Consider the following 24,642-nt stretch of genomic DNA (forward strand, 5'->3'; position numbering starts at 1 on the left):
AATATATCACTTTTATTTTTTCAGAATTGCATATTTAGCATTGGAGTGGCAGAGAGGAGACTAGGGGGAGAGGGGGGGAGGATTTACCTCATGTGACCAAATATTCCCCATACATGAAAATCCTGTCGCCCAATTCATTTGAATATGGGAAGGACCACTGTATGATAATAGTAATGATGAGCACAATGATAATAAAAATTACATACATACATAAACCAACATTTTTTCCCTCCTTACAAGGGAGGTAGCCAAAAACAAAGCCATAAAATCCACTCCCACCCATTTCATCCCCACATACTCCATTCCCATTCACCCCCTCCCTCCCTCTTACCTTGGATAACAGGTCATCCCTGCATCTCATCCACTGCCTTGGGTCAGAGCCAATGTAGCAAGACACAGCACATACACAGCAAGGCTGCTTCATTTAATCAGTGACCTCCCCTCTCTGTCCCCACATGCAGAAAAAGGGACGATGGGGAGAAATCCCATTGGGCTGCGTCACCCCCATCCCCACCCACTCCCTTCCATGCATCATAACATCATCCATGCACAACTATTCTCCACTCACCCTTATCTTCTGTCTCCTATTCTTCCTCAACAGACATTCCCCTTTATCCCAATGTCCCTTTTACCTCATCCATCTATCTCATCTGTGGTTGCCCCCTCATGTTCACTCCTTCCACCTCTGCCTTCCACACTTCTTTTACTAATCTTCCTTCACTCATTCTTTCCTGTTCTCCTCCTCACATCCTCATTTGTCATGCTATCCAGCCCAGTAACCCCCATCATACTTCTTAGACACCTCATCTCAAACACATTCAAACTCCTTCTCTCTTCCTCTCTTATGTTCCATGTTTCTGCCCCATACAGTGCTGTTGGCACAATCACTCCTTCATACAATCTCGTCTTAGCCTCCATTCCCAAATGTTTATTCCTCATTACACTTTTTAATCCGCCAAGGCATTTACTCACTTCTCTCAATCTACATTCTACCTCCACCTCCACTCCACCCTTTCCTGCCACATACACACCTAAGTATCTAAAACTATCCACTTCCTCCAGTTGTTCTCCCTTAATGCTCACTTCCAGTGTGCTGCCAATTTCACCCCTTGTACATCTCATCACCTTACTTTTACCCACATTTATCTTCAACTTCCTTCTTTCACACACTCTCCCAAAATATGTCTCTAACTTCCTCAATCCCTCCTCTGATCCTGCCACAAGCGCAGTGTCGTCCGCAAACAACAGCTGGCTCACCTCCCACTTTTCTCCATTTTCTTTAAACATCTCCAATCCCTGACCCACCACCCTTGCATTTACCTGTCGCACCACCCTATCCATGTATAAGTTGAACAGCCAGGTCAACATAACACATCCCTGACAAAGTCCCACCTTTACCTCGAACAACTCACTCTCTCCATTTCTAATCCTGACACATGCTCTACTACTCTCGTAAAAACTCTTGATAGCTCCTAGAAGCTTCCCTCCTATCCTGTATATCTGCAGAACCTCCCACAGTGCCTTCCTGTCTACCCTGTCATAAGCCTTTTCCAGATCCATAAAAGCCCAAAAAACATCCTTACCTTTTCCTATAGCTTTCTCACATATCTGTCTTACCACAAAAATCTGATCTACACAACCTCTACCTGTTCTAAATCCACACTGTTCCTCGCCAATCACTCACTCTGTTTCTCTCCTAATCCTCTCAATCAAGATCCTCCCATAAGCCTTCCCAACTACACTTAACAAACTAATCCCTCTGAAACTACTACATTCACACTTGTCCCCTTTTCCCTTGTAAAGTGGAACCATACAGGCACCTCCAGTCCTCTGGCACTCTACCCTCTCTCCAGCAAACATTGAATAACCTCACCAGGCAGTCCACCATCACTGTACCTCTTTTTTTTTTTAGACATTCTGCATGGCATGCATCCAGACCAGGTGCCTTACCTGCTCTCATCCTTCCTTATTTCTCCTCCATTTTCCTCACTCATCATGGTCATTTTCTTAGCACTTCCCACTGCAACTATCTTTCCCACCCTATCCTCCTTCACATTAAGCAACTCCCTAAAATACTCTGCCCATCTTCCTCTTACTGCCTTCTCTTTCACTATCATCTCTCTATCTGCACCTTTTACCTTTTCTCTACTTGATTCGCCTCCTCTTCCTCTCTTAATTTCTTTCCAAAACATCTTTTTATTACTTTCAAAATTTTCTGTCATACTCTTACCCCATTTCACATCTGCTCTACATTTTGCCTCCTTTACCTTTTGCTTTACTTCTCTTCTCTTTTCTTTGTACCTCTCATATGACTCCCTCGTACTATTTTCTAACCAATCTGTGAAAGCTCGCTTCTTCTCTTCTACAACCTTGTTTCCTCATCCCACCATTCACTACCCTTCCTTCTATTTCCTCCTGTCCTTCTTGTTCTGCACACCATCTTTGCACACTTTGTGACTCCCTCCTTGAACCATCCCCATTCCTTCTCCCCTCCTAGCTCTACTCTATCCTTCACACCTTCCCACTCCTCTCTCAGCCTCTTCTTGTACTCCTTCTCCTTTTCCTTTTCATTTAAAGTTCACTCTAAGCACCTCCCTACCTTTTGTCCTTTTCCTCTTTCTCCATCTATCTTCCACTCTCAGCTTACCTTCCACCAAAAAATGATTTGATATTCCCTAACTCTCTCCCCTTAGCGTATGTACATCCTTAACTCTTCCTATTATACTTCTATCTACCACTACATAGTCCATTAACACTCTATCTACCACGCTTCCATCCACCACCCTCTCCCATGTGTACTTATGCTTGACTTTCTTCCGAAACACTGTGCTATCATCAACTCTTATAATGATAACAAATAATGATAATACAATAATGATAAAAATATAATAATTATATAATAACGATAATGATGATAGTAATAATAATAATGATAATAATAACATTAATAATGATATGATAGTAATTATAATGTTAATAGTAATAATAATGATAATGATAATAATGATAACCAACAAGAAATAGATAAACATACAAATAAATAAAAACAGCACTAATGTAATTGTGATGGAATTCTAAAAACAAGGTGGCCATATTGGAAACTACCCAATCCCAGAGATAGAGTTAGTTATCACTGACAGCGGCTATGTACTACAACTTCTGGTGTCTCCACAGGAGTTACAAATCGCAAATCTTAGGGTCGTAGATTTATGATGTGACTCTTCTTACAACCCTATAAATATGGTCCTAAGTCATTGTAGTACTTAAGAGCCTACTGTACAGTCCCAGTGAAAAATATCCTAAGGTTTTAAGACCTTTGATGGCGTTTGAACACTGAGGTTAACAAAAATTTCCTCCATTTCTCACAAGCATACCAACCTTTTTGAGAAAAAAATTCCATTTGACAGGGGCACCAACCTTTCCACAATACTTCTCCATTCAAACTGAACATCTACATCCTGAACAATAAGCCACCACATTTCCCTGTGCAGCAGGAAAGCCTGGGCAATTGACCATCACTGATAAAATGTCGAGGACATCCAGAGATGCCTATGGAATGAAGATAATTGCACCCTTGCTTTATGTACCTGCGGTAGGCATCATCACTGTCCAGCAGAAAGTAGGTGCAGCCCTGCGTAGGGTCAGGTATATCGTGGCATCAACGTAAGGTTCGGGGCAACACTCATAATGTTTGGTGTTTATGGATAGGGAATAATTGCTTAGTTTCCAATCCCGAATCATGTCGTCCAACTCCAACTGCAAAATGAGTCTTAGATTATATATGTGTATATATATATTAAATTTTTATCAACCACAATACACTTTAATTCTAAGCCATCAACATCAAGAGAATTGAGGAGGCCAACATGCAGAAATTGAAATGTGGTATGGTCAAGGACTTGAACCGGGGCCAGCATGTGACAAGTGTTAGTCACTTAACCGATTGTATCCATATACTAACCATATAACTATATATACATCACATGCCTGACACATGATCCACATATATGCAAAGAAGGTGTTGACATGCACTGGTACCTTCCAGTACCTCCAATCTTGCTGACCTCCACATTCCCAAATCATAAACATCTGACTCTAACATACAACACACATCATGCCACCTCCCAACAGAAAGGTACCTAAACAAGTACATAATATCGTGAGACACGTACAGACCATTTCATTATACCTACCAGATTACATGATTATAACTATAAAACGTACACCATGTAAAGGTACATTCACTAATACTAACTAGACACACAGTATCTACAACTAATCCACAAATATTATTTTAAGAAGACAAAATTATTAGAGAATGGACAACCTCACACAGAAAGGCTGATGCAGCTGTTTCAGTGTATCTAACCCCTGTGACTATAGCACCAGGTGGATTCTCCCTTACAGTGAAGCAGCTGGGTACTCTTTCCATAGGGGATTACATCCCCGCTCTGTAGATACCCTTAACCTGTTCACTCCAATAGATCAAGAAAGCCCAAAGAGGTTATCTTTCCTTGCACCACCAAAACATGTAACTTTCGAAGTCTACATCTGGTGACAGCACTGGCACCTTTTTGCACATATGTGCATCATATGTATAGATATAGGGTTAGTATATAGATACAATATATATATATATATTTACCTAGATGTATCTTATGGGAAGGGGAGCTATGCTCATGATGTCCCGTCTTTGTATCTCGCAGTGTCTAGTTTGCTAGTATTTACCTAGTTTTATTATATGGGAAGGGAGCTATCCTCGTAGTGATCTTTGTATTTTTCAACATCTAGTTTGTTCTTAAATTCTTGTATAGTTTTTGCACACACTGTTGCCTCGTCCAATTTGTTCCAGACACTCTGTGTGGGAAACTACTCTTTTTCAGATCTCTTCTATAACTATCCTTTTTGAGTTTCTTTTCATGTCCTCTTGTTTTTCTTTTATCCCACTTTAATAAATCTTCTCCATCAAGGCCAGTAGATCTCTTTCTCTTCTTTGTTCCAGGGTTGGTAGTTCCAGTTTGGACAATCTTTGTTTGTATGTCAATTTTGAAAGTGTTGCAGCCATCTTTGTTGTTGCTCTTTGGATTCTTCCTAATTTCTTTATATTATTTTTTGTGCTGGGTGTCTATAGTGTTGCAGCATATTCCAATCTTGGTCTTATCAATGTGATTAATATTTTCTTCACCATTGCCTCATCCAAGTAGTTAAATATGCTTGTTTGGTAATATGTCTTTGTTAATAATTACTCCTAGGTCCTTTTCTGAGCTAATTTCTTTTTTAATTCCTTTGTACTAGTTTTATATTGCCCTGATATTCTATTTTTGCTACATTTCTTGATGTTGAAGTTCACTTCCCATTTTTGGTTCCATTCCCAGACTTTGTCCAAGTCTCTCATGACACCTACGTAGGCATCATCATATTGAAAGGATTAATCCCTTCTCTGTCATAATGCCAGCATCCTCATGGTTGGTATTACAGTATTTTGTTCTTCAAACATTTTTTTTTTTTTCAAATTAGTTCCTCCTTATAATTAATTTAACTCCCTTTCCTTTAACTCCCAGGGCAGTGGACAGGGTGCAGGGATGACCCGTCATCTAGGAGGTGCTAAGATGGTAGGGAGGGTGGAGGGGTGTGGAGTGTGTTTGGGGATGAAATGGGTGGGAATGTTTTTGTGCCTTGTCCTTTTTTGGCTACCCCCCTGGTAAGGGGGGGAAAAAGCCTTGGTATATGTATGTATGTATGTAACTCCCTTTCCCTAACTTTAGGGAAACCCTGCCCAAATTTCCAACTCTGTATATGTGTGTGTGCACACACACACCACGCTTACCGAAAGTGGTGGGTCTGCTTTCTTAAGGTTCATCATATAGCCATCGTACACCCAGGAGCCGAACTTGACTTTGCACGTATGCTGGTCGTAGGGCCAAAGCATCACATCTATCGTACATTGCACCTTGACAGCCGCAGGAGGAACGTAAATGATTTCCCCTGAGTGCCTTACCACGATCTTGGTGTTACCGTTCGTCAATTTTGAATTTTTCCAATCGGAGCTGTAAGAGAGGAAAAAAAATGAGAGATATTTCAGTCATATTCCAATGTGAAGGCCAATGAAATGTAATATGGCAGGCATTCAATAATCCATCATATATCAGAACAAGCAAATTCAATATAATGCAGTTTCTAGTTCATGTAATACTAGATACTAGTTATCATACGCAGTGTATCTAGACATGCTACCCGCTTCCCTGGGTCGATGTTCACTCTCAAAGGGCTGATACAAGAGCACCAATCTATCTCCTGTGAGTCTATACAGCCTCTGTCTTTCCCCACAGTTTTTTGGAAAGTGAGAAGTGTATATAGGGGCTTAAACGTGTAAAAGAAATAAGAAAGAATACATACATACATATACCAAGGCTTTTTCCCCCTTACAAGGGAGGTAGCCAAAAAGGAAAAGGCATAAAATCATTCCCACCCATTCCATCCCTGAATACACTCCACTCCCCTCCACCCTCCCTCTTATCTTAGCACCTCCTGGATGACGGGTCATCCCTGCACCTTGTCCACTGCCCTGGGTCAGAAGCAGTGTCGCCAGACACAGCACATCCACAGCAAGACCGCTTCATTAAATCGGCGACCCCCCCCTCTCCGTCCCCCCATGCATAAAAGGAGAAGACGGGGAGAAATCCCTTACTAAATAAAGTAAAATGGAATAAGATAAAATAAAAGATAACATAAGGTAAATGAGCATAAGATGAAATAAAATAAGATAAAAGTAAACTAAAGGACATACATATAATAGCAGCTTTTCCCCCCTTACACAGGGGGTAGCCAAAAAGAAAAAAGGCATAGAAACCACTCCCACCTATTCCATTCCCTACATATTCCACTCCCCTCCACCCTCCCCCCTCCCTCTTATCTTGGCTCCTCCTGGATGACGGGTCATCCCTGCATCCTCTCCACTGCCCGGGGTCAGAAGCAGTGTCACAAGACACAGCACATCTACAGCAAGGCTGCTTCATAAATTCAGCGACCCCCCTCTTCATCCCCTCATGCAGAAAAGGAGAAGACGGGGAGAAATTCCTTCAGGCTGCGTCATATATTTTCTCATACTTCCTCACCCCCCATCCCACTCCCCCTCATGCATCACAGCATCATCTATACACAACCCTTCTCCATTCACCCCTATCTTCTGTCCTCTCCTATCTTTCCTCAACAGACATTCCTCTCTTTTGTAATGCCCCTTTCACCCCATCCATCCATCTCATCCTAGGACACCCCCTCATATTCACTCACTCCACCTCTGCCTTCCACACCTATTTTACTAATCTTCACTCATTCTTTCCTTGCGTCCAAACCATCCCAATACTCTTTCGCAAACCCTATCTCCCAACTCCCTTTCCACCCCTGTTCTCTTCCTCTTCTCCTAATTTCTCACTCTATCAAGTCTAGTAACTCCTATAATCTTTTTCAGGCATTTCATCTCGAACACATTGAAACTCTTTCTCTCTTCCTCTCTTATGTTCCATGTTTCTGCCCCATACAGTGCTGTTGGTACAATCACTCCTTCATGTAACCTCCTCTTAGCATCCATTCCCAGATGTCTATTTCTCATTACACTCTTTAATCCACCAAGGCATTTACTCGCTTCTCTCAATCTACATTCTACCTCCACCCCCACTCCTCCCATTCCTGCCACATTCACACCCAAGTATCTAAAACTATCCACTTCCTCCAGTCCCTTAATGCTCACTTCCAGCCTGATGTCACTCTCTCCCCTTCTACATCTCATCACCTTACTTTTGTCCACATTTATCTTCAGCTTCCTTCTTTCACACACCTTCTCAAACTCTGTCACTATCTTCCTCAATCCCTCCTCTGATCCTGCTACAAGCAGTGTTGTCAGCAAACAACTACTAGCTTATTTCCCACTTTTCTCCATTTTCTCTTATCATCTCCAATCCCTGACCCACTACCCTTGCATTCACCTCTCGCACCACCCCATCCATGTATAAGTTGAACAGCCAGGGTGACATAACACAACCCTGAGGAAGTCCCACCTTTACCCCAAACCATTCACTCTCTCCATTTCTAATCCTATCACAAGCTCTACTACTCTCATAAAAACTCTTGACTGCTCTTAACAGCTTTCCTCCTATCCCATAAATTTGCAGAGCCTCCCACAGTGCCTTCTTGTCCACTCTGTCATAAGCCTTTTCCAGATCCATAAAAGTCCAAAAAACATCCTTACCTTTTCCTATAGCTTTCTCACATATCTGTCTTACCACAAAAATCTGATCTACACAACTCCTACCTGTCCTAAAACCACACTGTTCCTCACCAATTACTCCCTCTGTTCCTCTCCTAATCCTCTCAATCAAGACCCTCCCATAAGCCTTCCCAACTACACTCAACAAACTAATCCCTCTGAAATTATTATACTCACATTTGTCCCTTTTTCTTGTAAAGCGGAACTATACAGGCACTCCTCCAGTCCTCCGGCACTTTACCCTCTCTTAAACAAACATTAAATAACCTCACCAGCCAGTCCACCATAACTGTACCTCCTTTTTTCAGACATTCTGCATGGCATCCATCCAGACCAGGTGCCTTACCTGCTCTCATCATATTAATTGTTGCTTTCAATTCATCCTTCTCTATTTCTCCTCCATTTTCCTCACTCATCACTCTCATTTTCTTAGCACTTCCCACTACAACCACCTTTCCCTCCCTATCATCCTTCACATTTAGCGTCTCCCTAAAATACTCTGCCCACCTTCCTCTCACTGCCTTCTCTTCCATTATCATCTCTCCATATGCACCTTTTACCTTTTCTTCTCTACTCGATTCACCTCCTCTTTTAATTTCTTTCCAAAACATCTTTTTATTATTTTCAAAATTTTCTGTCATACTCTTACCCCATTTCACATCTCTCCTCTTTGCTTCCTTTATCTTATTCTTAACTTCCCTTCTCTTTACTTTGTACCTCTCATACGATTCCCTCGTCCTAATTTGTAGCCAATCTATGAATGCCTGCTTCTCTTCTACACCCTTCTTTGCTTCCTCATCCCACCACTCACTACCCTTCCTTCTATTTCTTCCCGTCCTTCTTGTTCCACACACCATCTTTGCACACTTTGTGACTCCCTTTTTGAACCATCCCCAATCCTCCTCCACTCCCAGTTCTACTCTATCGCTCACTCACTCCAACTCCTCTCTTGGCTTCTTATACTCATTCATCTTTTCTTTCTCATTTAAGCAGTTAACTCTAAGTACCTCCCTACCTTCTGCCCTTTTCCTCTTTCTCCACCTATTCTCCACTCTCAATTTACCTTCTACCAGAAAATGATCTAATATTCCCCCACTCTCTTCCCTTAGAACATGTACATCCATAACTCTTCCTACCATACTCCTGGTCACCACTATATAGTCCATTAACGCTCTATCTGCCACCCTTCCATCCACCACCCTCTCCCATGTGTAATTATGCTTGCCTTTCTTCTTAAACACTGTATTTGCTATCATCAATTCTCTTTCAAGACACATCTCCACCATCACTTCTCCACTACGATTTTTACCTGGAACTCCATGCTTCCCAATCACTCTGTCTATTGGTTTGTTTCCTACCCTAGCATTAAGGTCTCCCAATAAAACTACATTGACATTTCTCCCTAATCCCTCTATGCACTCATTTATATATACCCAAAAAGCCTCCTTTTCCTCTATGCTCTTCTCACTACCAGGCCCATACGCACTTACAAAAACCCACATCTCCCTTCCCAGCTTCACCTTCATCCACATCAGCCTTGATGAAACATCCCAGCTACACTACCAAACTCACACTCGCCCTTCCCTTTCATTTTAGTTTCACTCAAAGCCAGCACACTCATCTTTCTTCTCACAAACATACTGCCTATCTCTTCCCTTTTACTCTCATCTGTACCACATCCACGCACATTAAAAGACCCAAACCTTAGGGTACTGGTTGGAAAACTCCCAGGCCCTCTTATGCCTTTACTTTTTTTTAGGAATGTCCCCTTTTGGGGCTACAGGTAGCAGGACTCCTAATCCCATCCCCCGTCCCATTTTTTGTCACCTTTTACAACTCAAGTGGAAAGACTTGGTTAGCATTCTCTTCCCCACCACAGGGTAGATGAAAAAAGGAAATGAATATTCAGAGAAATAGTACAGGACACTAAGAGGGTGTTGGGGAACAGCATAACGGAGGGACATTCGTTTTATAAAAGTGTCATCATTTCTCTATGAACAGAGTTTTCCTCTATCACAGACAAAATTATGTATGACTCTGGTCCGTAGGGGCGCCCCATATAGACCCTGAAGTATCAACTGCATGCTACTTTGCCATAATAACATGCAGCCAATACCCCAGACGGGGTACTGTATGTGTGTGTATGTATATATATATGGAGGTGAGGTGGCAAAATGAAACGTTAAGGGCCCAAGAGGTCAAAATGTCTGGTTCTGAATAAAGCCCCATACTCAAGACTTAACATTTCATTTTGCCACCTCACCTCCATATTTGTCTGTCTTTACACACACACACACACACACACTTTCAACGAACGGACGGCTTGAAGAACGTTCTGAAGAAAAGTGCCGATTGTGGATCCCAACGCAAAGAGAAGTACCTTTTTGTATTTACAGGGTGGGGGGAAATTGCTCGTGGGGCAGTAGGTAAGTAGGAAAAGAGGAGAAGGGGAGGGATTGCTGGGGAAATGGAAGGAAATGAGGAAGTGGAGGACTTGGCCCAAGCAGACAAGCGTAAGGTCAACATGAAACGACCACCGGACCAGCTCAGTGATGACGAAATGGCTAATAAAAATGTAAAGATTAGAAGTATAGAGAGGAGCAATACAGTAGAAAGTGACGAGAATATGTTCCAGGGATTTAAAGAGGGTGGGGGGGACACAACCCCCCCCCCCCGACTGATAAGACTAGAGGAGAGAGTTGATAAGGTGATCGAGGACTTGGAACGTAAGTTAGGTAATGTTGACAGTATGATACGAAGAATTGAAAAATTGGAAGAACTAGAGAGGGCGAACAAAAACTTAACTAAGGAAATTGAAGAATTAAAACAACAGTTAAAAGAAGTAAAAGATGAGAATAAAGTCTTAAAGGAGAATAATATGGAGAACAAGGAGGGTTGGAAAAAAATTCATGAAAATAGCAAGGTTGCATTCACTGACATAATCAGACAGCAAATGAATGAACAAACTGAAAACTCAGTTATTAAAGTGATGAGACAGAAGGAGAATATAGTAAGAGACTTAGCAGACAAAAAGAAATGTATAATTATATTAGGAATGGAAGAGAAACATAACCCAGATAGAACCACAAGAATCAAAGAGGAAAATGAAAAAGTAAGAAATTTACTAGAATTAGTTCAGGAAGATGAACCAGAAATAATGAAACAAATCGAAGAGAAATTCAGGCTAGGGAAATATAGTACAGACAAGACCAGACCAATCAAGATTAAATTCAGGTCACAAACTACGGCTGAGAATATCTTATCCAAAACAGGGAAACTAGCAACAAGTGAACAATATAAAAAGGGAAATGAATAAAGAGGAAAGAGAGGAAGAAAAACAGAAAAGACTTGAAGCAAAGGAAAAAAACGAGATAAGAACGGAGTCAGAAAAAGAGAGATTCTATTGGAGAGTAGTGAATATGAAACTGAAGAAAGTCGACATACAAGAGAAAAACAAAAGGGAAACAGAACACAATGGAAGTGACAGAAAACTAAGAGTGTCTTACACAAATATAGATGGATTAATAACAGGATTGAATGAACTGAATGATTATTTGAAAGAAAAAGAACCGGACATAATGGGAATTGTAGAAACAAAATTAAAAGGTCCACTACCACCCAACAGTGTAGGACATGATGCATATAATTATTGGATTAGAAACAGAGTGAAAAAGGAAGGGGGTGGAGTTATGTTCCTGACTAAGAAGGATATAAACGTGAAGGGTGTCACATATGGAAAGAATACAGTAGAAATGATAATGATGGAAGTAGAAGACAGAGATAAGAAGAACAGAAAGTTTGTGATAAATTATGTGCCCCCAAAAACAGCCTCATGGGAGGAGAGTGAACATAAAAGTATGTTAGAGGACACAAAGATAACATTAAACAAGATAATGGAAGAGGGAGGAAAAATAGTTATGATGGGCGACTTTAATTGCAAAGAAATCTGCTGGGAAGAGATGACAGTAAAGGGTGGAGACGGCTCATGGGGAAACGCTCTACTCGAGATGGTTACTGACCATACAATGACACAATGGATACAGGAGAACACTAGGTATAGAAATGAAGAAGAGCCATCGAAACTAGACCTAGTAATTACATCCGAACCTAGAATAGTGGACAAAATTGAATATAAAACACCAATAAGTAAAAGTGACCACGTATTGATTGAACTGGAACTTAATGAAGAAAAATATATGAAAAGAAATGAACAATACAGAAAAGGAAGAATGATGTATGAAAAAACAAACTTTGATAAAATAAGAGAATTCTTTCAACAAGAAAACTGGGAAGAAATATACAAAGAAGAAACAACAGTAGAAGAGAAATGGAATATTTTGACAAAAATTTACAAAAAAGGAGTGGAAAAGTATGTCCCAAGACAAAAACAAGAAAAAGAATATGTAAAATGCTGGTACAACAAAAGCTGTAGGGAATTAAAAGACAAAAGAGACAAAGCCTGGACCAGATGGAAAAAAGACAGAAGACCTGAAAAATGGAATATATATACCTGCTATAGAAATGAATATGTACAAATGTGCAGAGAAGAAAAGAGAAAATATGAAAAAGATATCATAGAAAAGTGTAAAGATCAACCGAAACTATTCTACAGATTTGTAAACAATAAACTGAAAAACAAACAAGACTTGGAGAAATTAAGACAAGAGGGAGTTGAATACACTGAGGAAATGGAAATGGCGGAAATTATGAACAAACATTTTAAATCAGTGTTTACAAGGGAGAACATACAACCTGAAGAGAACGAATGGAAAGAGAAAGTCCCCCCTATGGAAGAAATAAAAGTAACAAAGAATGAAATATTAACACACTTGAGTAATCTTGATGTCAGAAAATCGCATGGACCAGATGAAATAGCAAACTGGATACTAAAAGAATGCAGGAATGAACTGGCAGACAAAATACATAGCATACTAAATAGTTCCTTGAAAGAAGGAAAAGTTCCGGAAGATTGGAAAAAAGCAAACATAGTACCTATATACAAAGGAGGAAATAAGGAAGAACCTACCAACTATAGACCAGTCTCTCTAACAAGTACAATAGCAAAACTTTGTGAAAGAATTATCAAAAGTAGATGGGTAAAATATTTAGAAAAAAACAAAGTGTTAAATCCAAGGCAATTTGGATTCAGACAAGGACGATCATGCGTCACCAATTTAATATGTTTCTATTCAAGACTAATAGATATAATACAGGAAAGAGATGGATGGGCGGACTGTGCATTTTTAGATCTAAAGAAAGCTTTTGACAAAGTACCACATAAGAAGTTGATTAAGAAATTAGAAACGTAAGGAGGAATACAGGGAAAACTACTAAATTGGATGGAGGACTTTTTGCAAGAAAGAAAAATGAGAGTAGTGATAAGAAACCAGCACTCAAAATGGGATGAAGTAATAAGCGGTGTTCCGCAAGGAACAGTTCTGGCCCCAATAATGTTTGCTATATATATTAATGATATGGATGAAGGAATTGAAAGCTATATGAGCTTCTTTGCAGATGATGCAAAACTACTGAAAAGAGTGAAAACTGAAGAGGATTGTGAATCACTACAGAGAGATCTAAATAAAGTACAAGAATGGAGTAGGAAATGGGAGATGGAGTTCAATACAAAAAAGTGTAGTATAATGGAATTTGGAAAAAGCAAAAACAGAATAACAGGAGCATATAAATTGGGAGAAGAAGGAATAAAAAAGTAGAAAATGAGAAGGACCTGGGAGTCATTGTTATGAATAATATGTCACCTGAGAAACATATAAATAAGATTTTCGGAGAGACTTATAATCTAATAAGAACGATCAAAGTTGCATTTACATACCTGGATGAAGAAATGGTGAAGAAAATCCTAATCACCCTGATAAGACCAAGATTGGAATATGCAGCAACGATATGGTCACCAAGTACAAAAAAAAAATTATAAAAAAAATTGAAAGAATACAAAGAGCAATTACAAAACTGGCACCAACACTCTCAAAACTATCATATGAAGAGAGACTACAAAAACTTGAACTACAGACACTAGAGCAAAGAAGAGAGAGAGGAGATTTGATAGCTATTTACAGAATCATGAAAGGCATAGAAATTACTGATAGAGAGAATCTGATAAAATGGGATGACAGAAATACAAGAGGACACGGAAAGAAAATAAAAAAAGACAGCTATAGAAGAGATTTGAAAAAGAACAGCTTTCCTCACAGAGTAATAGACAGTTGGAACAAGTTAGATGAGAAAGTGGTGTGTGCAAAAACAATACATGAATTTAAAAATAGTTTAGATAAAATGAGATATGAAGACGGGACCCCACGAGCATAGCTCCCCTTCCCGTAAAATACAACTAGGTAAATACACACTTCAACGAACGGACGGCTTAGAAGACGTTCTGAAGAAAATTGAAGTTTCGTGGATCCCAACGCAAAGAGAAGTGCCTATTGTATTTACAGGGTGGGGGGAAATTGCTCGTGGGGTAGTAGGAAAGAGGAAAAGGGGAGGATTACTGAGGGAAATGGAAGGAAATGAGGAAGGAGTAGACTTGGCCCAGGCAGACAGGCGAAAGGTAAACAAACGGCCCCCCGACGACGATGAAATGTCTAATAAAAATGTAAAGATTAGAAGTATAGATAAGAGCAATACAGTAGAAAGTGATGAGAATATTTTCCAGGGATTTAAAGAGGGTGGGGGGGACACAACCCCCCCCCCCGACTGACAAGACTAGAAGAGAAGGTCGATAAGATGATCGAGGACTTGGAGCGTAGGTTCGGTCATGTTAACAACATTCTACAAAGGGTTGAAAAATTGGAAGAACTAGAGAAGGCGAACAAAAACTTAACTGATGAAATAGAAAACCTAAAAAGACAGTTAAAAGAAGTAAAGGTGGAGAATGAGGAATTGAAGAGGAATAGTAAAGAAAACAGAGAGGGATGGAAGTCGATAAAAGAAAACAGTAAAGTTGCATTTACTGATATAATTAAACAGCAAATGAGAGAACAAACTGAAGACTCAGTTATTAAAGTGATGAGACAGAAGGAGAATATAGTAAGAGACTTAGCTGACAAAAAGAAATGTATAATTATATTAGGAATGGAAGAGAAACATAACCCAGATAGAACCTCAAGAACCAATGAGGAAAATGAAAAAGTAAGCAGTTTACTAAAATTAGTTCAGGAAGATGAACCAGAAATTATGAAGGAAATTGAGGACAAATTCAGGCTCGGAAAGTATAGTACAGATAAGACCAGACCAATTAAGATTAAATTCAGGTCACAAACGACGGCAGAGAATATCTTATCCAAAACAGGGAAACTAGCAACAAGTGAACAATATAAAAAGGTATGGATAAAAAGGGAAATGAATAAAGAGGAAAGAGAGGAAGAAAAGCAGAAAAGACTTGAAGCTAAGAAAAAAAAACGAGAACAGAATGGAGTCAGAGAAAGAGAGATTCTATTGGAGAGTAGTGAATATGAAACTAAGGCAGTTCGACATACAAGAGAAAAACAAAAGGGAAACAGAGAACACAATGGAAGTGACAGAAAACTAAGAGTGTCTTACACAAATATAGATGGACTAATAACAGGATTGAATGAGCTGAATGATTATTTGAAAGAAAAAGAACCGGACATAATGGGAATTGTAGAAACAAAATTAAAAGGCCCACTACCACCCAACAGTGTAGGACATAAAGCATATAATTATTGGATTAAAAACAGAGAGAAAAAGCAAGGGGGTGGAGTTATGTTCCTGACTAAGAAGGATATAAACGTGAAGGGTGTCATATATGGAAAGAATACAGTAGAGATGATTATGATAGAAGTGGAAGACAGAGATAAGAAGAGCAGAAAGTTTGTGATAAATTATGTGCCTCCGAAAACAGCCTCATGGGAGGAGAGTGAACATAAAAGTATGTTAGAGGACACAAAGATAACATTAAATAAAATAATGGAAGATGGAGGAAGAATAGTTATAATGGGCGACTTTAATTGCAAAGAAATCTGCTGGAAAGAAATGACAGTAAAGGGTGGAGACGGCTCATGGGGAAACGCTCTACTTGAGATGATTACTGACCATACAATGACACAATGGATACAGGAGAACACCAGGTATAGAAATGAAGAAGAACCATCGAGACTAGACTTAATAATTACATCTGAACCTAGAATAGTGGACAAAATTGAATATAAAACACCAATAAGTAAAAGTGACCACATATTGATTGAACTGGAACTTAATGAAGAAAAATATATGAAAAGAAATGAGCAATATAGAAAAGGAAGAATGATGTATGAAAAAACAAACTTTGATCAAATAAGAGAATTCTTTCAACAAGAAAACTGGGAAGAAATATACAAAGAAGAAACAACAGTGGAAGAGAAATGGAATATTTTGACAAAAATTTACAAAAAAAGGAGTGGAAAAGTATGTCCCAAGACAAAAACAAGAAAAAGAATATGTAAAATGCTGGTACAACAAAAGTTGTAGGGAGTTAAAAGACAAAAGAGACAAAGCCTGGACCAGATGGAAAAAAGACAGAAGACCTGAAAAATGGAAAATATATACCGGTTATAGAAATGAATATGTACAAACGTGCAGAGAGGAAAAGAGAAAATATGAAAAAGATGTCATAGAAAAGTGTAAAGATCAACCAAAACTATTCTACAGATTTGTAAACAATAAACTGAAAAATAAACAAGACTTGGAGAAATTAAGACAAGAGGGAGTTGAATACACTGAGGAAGTAGAAATGGCGGAAATTATGAACAAACATTTTAAATCTGTGTTTACAAGGGAGAACATACAACCTGAAGAGATTGAATGGAAAGAGAAAGTCCCCCCTATGGAAGAAATAGAAGTAACAAAGAATGAAATATTGACACACTTGAGTAATCTTGATGTCAGAAAATCGCATGGACCAGATGATATAGCAAACTGGATTCTGAAAGAATGCAGAAATGAACTGGCAGACAAAATACATAGCATACTAAACAGTTCCTTGAAAGAAGGAAAAGTTCCAGAAGATTGGAAAAAAGCAAACATAGTACCTATATATAAAGGAGGAAATAAAGAAGAACCTACAAACTATAGACCAGTCTCTCTAACAAGTACAATAGCAAAAATTTGTGAAAGAAATATCAAAAGTATATGGGTAGAATATTTAGAAAAAAACAAAGTGTTAAATCCAAGGCAATTTGGATTCAGACAAGGACGATCATGCGTCACCAATTTAATATGTTTCTATTCAAGACTAATAGATATAATACAAGAAAGAGATGGATGGGCGGACTGTGTATTTTTAGACCTAAAGAAAGCTTTTGACAAAGTACCACAGAAGAAGTTGCTTAAGAAATTAGAAACTGAAGGAGGACTACAGGGAAAACTACTAAATTGGATGGAAGACTTTTTGCAAGAAAGAAAAATGAGAGTAGTGATAAGAAACCAGCACTCAAAATGGGATGAAGTAATAAGCGGTGTTCCGCAAGGAACAGTTCTGGCCCCAATAATGTTTGCTATATATATTAATGATATGGATGAAGGAATTGAAAGCTATATGAGCTTCTTTGCAGATGATGCAAAACTACTGAAAAGAGTGAAAACTGAAGAAGATTGTGAATCACTACAGAGAGATCTAAATATAGTACAGGAATGGAGTAGGAAGTGGGAGATGGAGTTCAATACAATAAAGTGTAGTATAATGGAATTTGGAAAAAGCAAAAACAGAATAACAGGAGCATATAAATTGGGAGAAGAAGGAATAAAAAAAGTAGAAAATTAGAAGGACCTGGGAGTCATTGTTATGAATAATATGTCACCTGAGAAACATATAAATAAGATTTTTGGAGAAACTTATAATTTAATAAGAACAATCAAAGTTGCATTTACATACCTGGATGAAGAAATGGTGAAGAAAATCCTAATCACCCTGATAAGACCAAGATTGGAATATGCAGCAACGATATGGTCACCAAGTGCAAAAAAAATTATAAAAAAAAAACTTGAAAGAATACAAAGAGCAATTACAAAACTGGCACCAACACTCTCAAAACTATCATATGAAGAGACTAGAAAAACTTGAACTACAGACACTAGAGCAAAGAAGAGAGAGAGGAGATTTGATAGCTATTTACAGAATCATGAAAGGCATAGAAATTACTGACAGAGAGAATCTGATAAAATGGGATGACAGAAATACAAGAGGACACGGAAAGAAAATAAAAAAAGACAGCTATAGAAGAGATTTGAAAAAGAACAGCTTTCCTCACAGAGTAATAAACAGTTGGAACAAGTTAGATGAGAAAGTGGTGTGTGCAAAAACAATACATGAATTTAAAAATAGTTTAGATATAATGAGATATGAAGACGGGACCCCACGAGCATAGCTCCCCTTCCCGTAAAATACAACTAGGTAAATACACACACACACACACACATATATATATATATCATCACTTTACTTTTACCCTTATCTATCTTCAACTTCCTTCTTTTGCACACCTTCCCAAACTCAGTCACTAACGTCCTTAACCCTCCTCTGACCCTGCTACAAGCGCAGTATCATCGGCAAGCAACAGCTGGCTTGTCTCCCACTTTTCTCTATTTTATTTAACCATCGTCAATCCCTGACCCACTACCCTTGCATTTACCTCTCACACCACCATCCATGTATAAATTGAACAGCCAGGGCGACATAACACATCCCTGATGAAGTCCCACCTTTACCTCAAACCACTCACTCTCTCCATTTCTAATCCTAACACAAGCTCTACAACTGGTGATGAGATGTACAAGGGGAGAAAGTGGCAGCAGACTAGAAGTGAGTATTAAGGGAGAGAGACTGGAGGAAGTGGATAGTTTTAGATACTTGGGTGCAAATGTGGCAGTGAAGGGAGGAGTGGGGGTGGAGGTAGAATGTAGATTGAGAGAAGTGAGTAAATGCCTTGGGGGATTAAAAAGTGTAATGAGAAATAGACATTTGGGAATGGATGCTAAGAGGAGATTATATGAAGGAGTGATTGTCCCAACAGTACTGTACAAGGCAAAAACATGGAACATACGGGAGGAAGAAAGAAATTTGAATGTGCTTGAGATGAGGTGCCTGAGAAGTATGATAGGGGTTACTAGGCTGGATAGAGTGAGAAATGAGGAGGTGAGGAGACGGCGTGGAAAGGGTGTTGGAAGATAGGGTTGATGAAAGAGTAGAGGGAGATGGAGTATGTAAGGGATGGAATGGGTGGGAGTGGTTTCTATGCCTTTGTTTTTTTGGCTACCTCCCTTGCCGGGGGGAAAAAGCCACTCACCACTCCTCGCTCTCTCATTTCTTGGCTCCTCCTGGATGACAGGTCATCCCTGCATCTCACCCAAAAGAGTATTGGGATGGTTTGGACATACGGAAAGAATGACTGAAGAAAAATTTGTAAAAGAAGTGTGGAATACAGAAGTGGATGGAGTGAACATGAGAGGGTGACCAAGGATGAGATGGATGGATGTGATAAAAGGAGTGTTGGGAAAGAGGAGAAGGTCTGTATGTTTCTTGTAATTGTATGAAGTACTTATTTTTTTTATTTTTGTGTATATGTTCGTATGTATGGTGGACCATATATGTCGTGTAATTGTGTGTTTATATATTAGACTGCTATTTTCATAATTCTTTTCCACACTTTTGTAATCACACTATTTCGTGTGTGGAATATATTATGTATATACAGTGAGTCCTCCTTATACGGTAAATCTTTATCCGATAAATTCACAGTTACGGTATTTGGTAATTGCTACCCTCGACCCTATTTACGGTAAGAAAAATTCACAGATACGGTATCCGCTAGATATTTTGAAGAGGAAAGAGCAGGGAGAAGGTACGTCTGCTATATCCTGTTATTACATGTTATTATGGGTTCGGTATACGGTAATTTCAATTTGCGATAAGTTTTTCAGGAACGCATATGTACCGTATAACGAGGATTTACTGTATATTATATATATATATATATATATATATATATATATATATATATATATATATATACATTTTGTCTTGCTTTTTTTTTTGGGGGGGGTTACCTATTGGTAGTGGCCAAGCAATGCTGTGGTGTACGTGCATGCTAATGGCATTGTACGATTGTCATACATGCTTTCCCGCTTTTTATATAAATGATATGTAATTTATTTATATTAATTTATTAAAACTATTGTATTAACTTGATGTACAAGTGCCAATTTTGTGAAGAAACCATGCGGATGTGTGTGCTTCCCGCCAAGCTAGGCTGCATTCATGGAAATCAGTTTATTACGCCATCCGAGTGTACGGAAGTTTTGTTGGAGTGCTTTAATTTATTTAATACACTGTTTTCCATTGTATTATACTTTCATTGGCTACTCTCATACAACATTTACCTTTAAATTAATTCATATATCTATATTCATATCTGTATTTGCATTTATATTTATTTTATATTTATATTTTTATTTATATTTGTATTTACCTTTGTATTTACATATATATATATATATATATATATATATATATATATCACATTTTCATCTACATAATTATCTTTGTATTTATATTTATATCTACATTTATATATTAAGACCATAGCGAGACTCAAAGCATCATATCTGAGCTTCTCACCTCCAGATGCAAGCGGCCAGGACCGCTCGACCACGAGGGCCCTCTAATTAATCATAAATCATTGTTATATATGAGAGAGAGAAAGAGAAACCGTGGTCTGCTTACGATGTGTAGAGTGTCAAGTCAGGACACCACATATGTGTGCTGTCAAAATAGACTGTTTCGATTCCGGCATTTTCTTCCGCATCCCATGTCATCCTCGGGTCATTCCAAAACTGTTCCGAGCCAAGTAAAAAAGGGGTAACGATTAGTATTTATTATTATTTATTAGTATTTAGTATTTATTATATTAGTAATTACAATACCTTGTGGGTTAAAGTTATTTTGTTTCTTTATCAATTTTTTTTATCTATCTATTCATATTTTTATTAATTCATTTATCTATTCATTGATCTTTTTATTCATTTATTATTTCTAAGTGGTTAATTGCATAGTGTGTGATAGAAGAGTTATGCAGCCCCAACATTTTCAACAGTATACAATAAAACACACAACATAATATCATTGACAATGTAAATATAACACTGAGGAACCATATAGGGACAGGGGAGGAAGGTGGGCAACAACATTGAGCGTATCAAAATCAACCATGTTGGAGTCACTGTAACCAAATGTAGCACTTGGCCATACTAGAATATATATCATATATATATATATATATATATATATATATATATATATATATATATATATATATATATATACCAATGGCTTTTTCCCCCTTATACGGGGGGTAGCCAAAAAGAAAGAGGCATAGAAACCACTCCCACCCATTCCATTCCCCACATATTCCACTCCCCTCTACCCTCCTCCCTCCCTCTTATTTTGGCACCTCCTGGATGATGGGTCATCCCTGCATCTTGTCCACTGCCCTGGGTCAGAAGCAGTGTTGCAAGATACATATATATATATATATATATATATATATATATATATATATATATATATATTTATATATATATGTGTGTGTGTGTGTGCGTGTGTGTGTGTGTGTGTGTGTGTGTGTGTGTGTGTGTGTGTGTGTGTGTGTGTGTATGTATGTATGTATGTATGCATGTGTACACATATATTCTTTTCTCTTTCTTTTTAGTCCAGGGCTGTTTTTGTAATGATTCACTTGGCCCCAGCCAGAACAATATTGATCAAGGAGGTCACGCCAACGTCTTTGGGAAACTGAAATAGTTTAGCTTAAGTCAAAATAGAATATATGTTGTGGTACTGATTGGCCAGTAGGATATACAGGCAGAGAAAAGCGACCCTGATAGGCCAGCGAAACATCCAGAGTGCATCGGCCCCTGATTGGCTAATGAGACGTCCCTCCTTGGTGACGTCATGCAAAGCAATGATGAAATATATGGTAGATAAACAAATAAATGAATAGATAGATAACTAAATATATGAATGAAATTAATAAGTGAACAGATAAATAAATTAATATACCATGCATAGATAAATGAATAAATGAATATATGGATGAATAAATTAATGGACAAATGAATAAGACAATGACTCACCAGTTTTATCCAAAAATCCAAAGACAGCTCATGAGTCTGCTCGTTCTGCAATATTTAGAAAATATGATTTAGCATAAACCTTTCCAATAGAAAAATGCAGGACAGAATAGAAACAGTAGAAATGTGGATTTGGAGAAGGATGCTGAAAATTTTCATGGATAGAATTTAAAACAAACGAAGAAATACTGCAGCAATTAGGAACACAGGATAATAATAACAACTATCAGGAAAAGACAGTTACGCGTCATGAGAAAACAACAATTAGAACATACGTGCCTAACAGGAAAAATAGAAGGAAAGAGGGCAAGAGGAAGACCACGCACAAAATATGTAGACGGATTAAGGACGTCTGTAGAAGAAATAACAAATGCCATCTTGTTAAGAAGAGCCATGTGCAGACAGGAACGGAGCTCTATGGTGGCCAACGTCCAAGTCGATACAGCACCCCGGTAAGGTTTCTAATATAATCGTCGACTAAACAATATAATACAGATGTCGATGGTTTTGGGAAATTCAGGCGGAGACGTTCGGGAACAGTTGGCACCACTGTTTTCCCAACACGGGATGTGTCTTTATATCCTGATACGTCCCCTGCTCAGAATTGCCAACCCTTCCAAGATAGACGGCAGCCATCATTATGTTTGTTTACCAAATATATTGACCTAGACGACAGTTTACAGTAAATTCGACCTGAAGGTGTGTTTGTTTACCGTCACGGGCTGCCACGCCAAGGTACTAAGTTCGTACCCCACTCACGGCGTGAAAGCTTCTACCAATACTGCAAGCCATTACTGTCTCCCATGAGCAAAGGTATGGATATGTATAGATCGGAGTACATAACTTCTGGGCTCTCATCCAGGAGGGTGATGTCTGTCAATCATGAGTTCAGCACATGATTCAAGATGGCGAACTATGGAGTTGTTCAACATGGCTTGGCAAAAGTTGTTCTACATGAACAAAAGTGTCCCCATCCTTTGAATGAACAACTTTTTGGAACTGAACATATGTGAACAGTGTGAAGTTCAGTGTTGTTGGAGAAGTGCATACAGACCAACTGCCCAGGAAAATTATTGAACAAATTCAGTTTAACGAAGTCCAGGTGGGCCCCAAGCCTTCATGGTCATATGACAACACTGTAAAGTAGAATTCTTTCCCATTGGATCCTCCCCCCCCCCATCTTTTTTATTTTATTTTCATACATTAGGTCCCTTTCCACCGCCTTTTGAGTGATGTATTTTTTTAATTTGACTATACATTCCACGTGCTATGCTTATTTTGATAATAAGTCAAGGAAGGTTAGGTTTTGGTTAGGTTAGATTAGGTTAGGTTAAGTTAGGTTATGTTACATTATGTTACGTTACATTAGGCTAGGTTGGGGTAGGCTCAGGTTAGGTCCGGCTAGGTTAGGTTATGTTTAGGTTAGATTGGGTTAGTTCAGGTTTATGTTAGGATAGGTTAGATTATGTTAGGTTTGTGAAGGATAGAATAGAGCTAGGTGTGGAGGAGGAATGGGGATGGTTCAAGGAGGGAGTCACAAAGTGTGCAAGGATGGTGTGTGGAACAAGAAGGACAGGAGGAGATAGAAGGAAGGGTAGTGAATGGTGGGATGAGGAAACAAAGAAGGTTGTAGAAGAGAAGAAGCGAGCTTTCACAGATTGGTTACAAAATAGGACGAGGGAGTCATATGAGAGGTAAAAAGAAAAGAGAAGAGAAGTAAAGCAAAAGGTAAAGGAGGCAAAGAGGAGAGCAGATGTGAAATGGGGTAAGAGTATGACAGAAAATTTTGAAAGTAATAAAAAGATGTTTTGGAAAGAAATTAAGAGAGGAAGAGGAGGTGAATCAAGTAGAGAAGAAAATGTAAAAGGTGCAGATGGAGAGATGATAATGGAGGAGAAGGCAGTAAGGGGAAGATGGGCAGAATATTTTAGGGAGTTGCTAAATGTGAAGGAGGATAGGGAGGGAAAGATAGCTGCAGTGGGAAGTGCTAAGAAAATGAGAGTGATGAGTGAGGAAAATGGAGGAGAAATAAGGAAGGATGAAGTGAAGGCAGTTGTTAAGATGATGAAAGCAGGTAAGGCACCTGGTCTGGATGGATGCCATGCAGCATGTCTAAAAAAAGGGAGGTACAGTGATGGTGGACTGGCTGGTGAGGTTATTTAATGTTTGCTGGAGAGAGGGTAGAGTGCCGGAGGACTGGAGGAGTGCCTGTATAGTTCCACTTTACAGGGGAAATG

General features: G+C 38.8%; 1 protein-coding gene across 2 annotated transcripts in view; it reads right to left on the reverse strand.

The window, feature by feature from the left end:
- The window catches only part of LOC143025622 (acetylcholine receptor subunit alpha-like 1), a 54,165-nt gene that overhangs the window by 6,959 nt on the left and 22,564 nt on the right, over positions 1-24,642 (reverse strand). For both annotated transcript variants that reach the window (XM_076185568.1, XM_076185567.1), the window contains exons 4-7: positions 22,409-22,453; positions 21,000-21,109; positions 5,828-6,047; positions 3,588-3,756 (exon numbers count right to left, since the gene is read on the reverse strand). In XM_076185568.1, coding sequence (XP_076041683.1) covers positions 3,588-3,756; positions 5,828-6,047; positions 21,000-21,109; positions 22,409-22,453 — 544 coding nt within the window. The remainder of the gene's footprint in view (positions 1-3,587; positions 3,757-5,827; positions 6,048-20,999; positions 21,110-22,408; positions 22,454-24,642) is intronic.

Source organism: Oratosquilla oratoria, chromosome 5 (genome assembly GCF_046742065.1).
Source record: "Oratosquilla oratoria isolate Oo_2021 chromosome 5, ASM4674206v1, whole genome shotgun sequence".
NCBI classification, from domain to species: Eukaryota; Metazoa; Arthropoda; class Malacostraca; order Stomatopoda; family Squillidae; genus Oratosquilla; species Oratosquilla oratoria.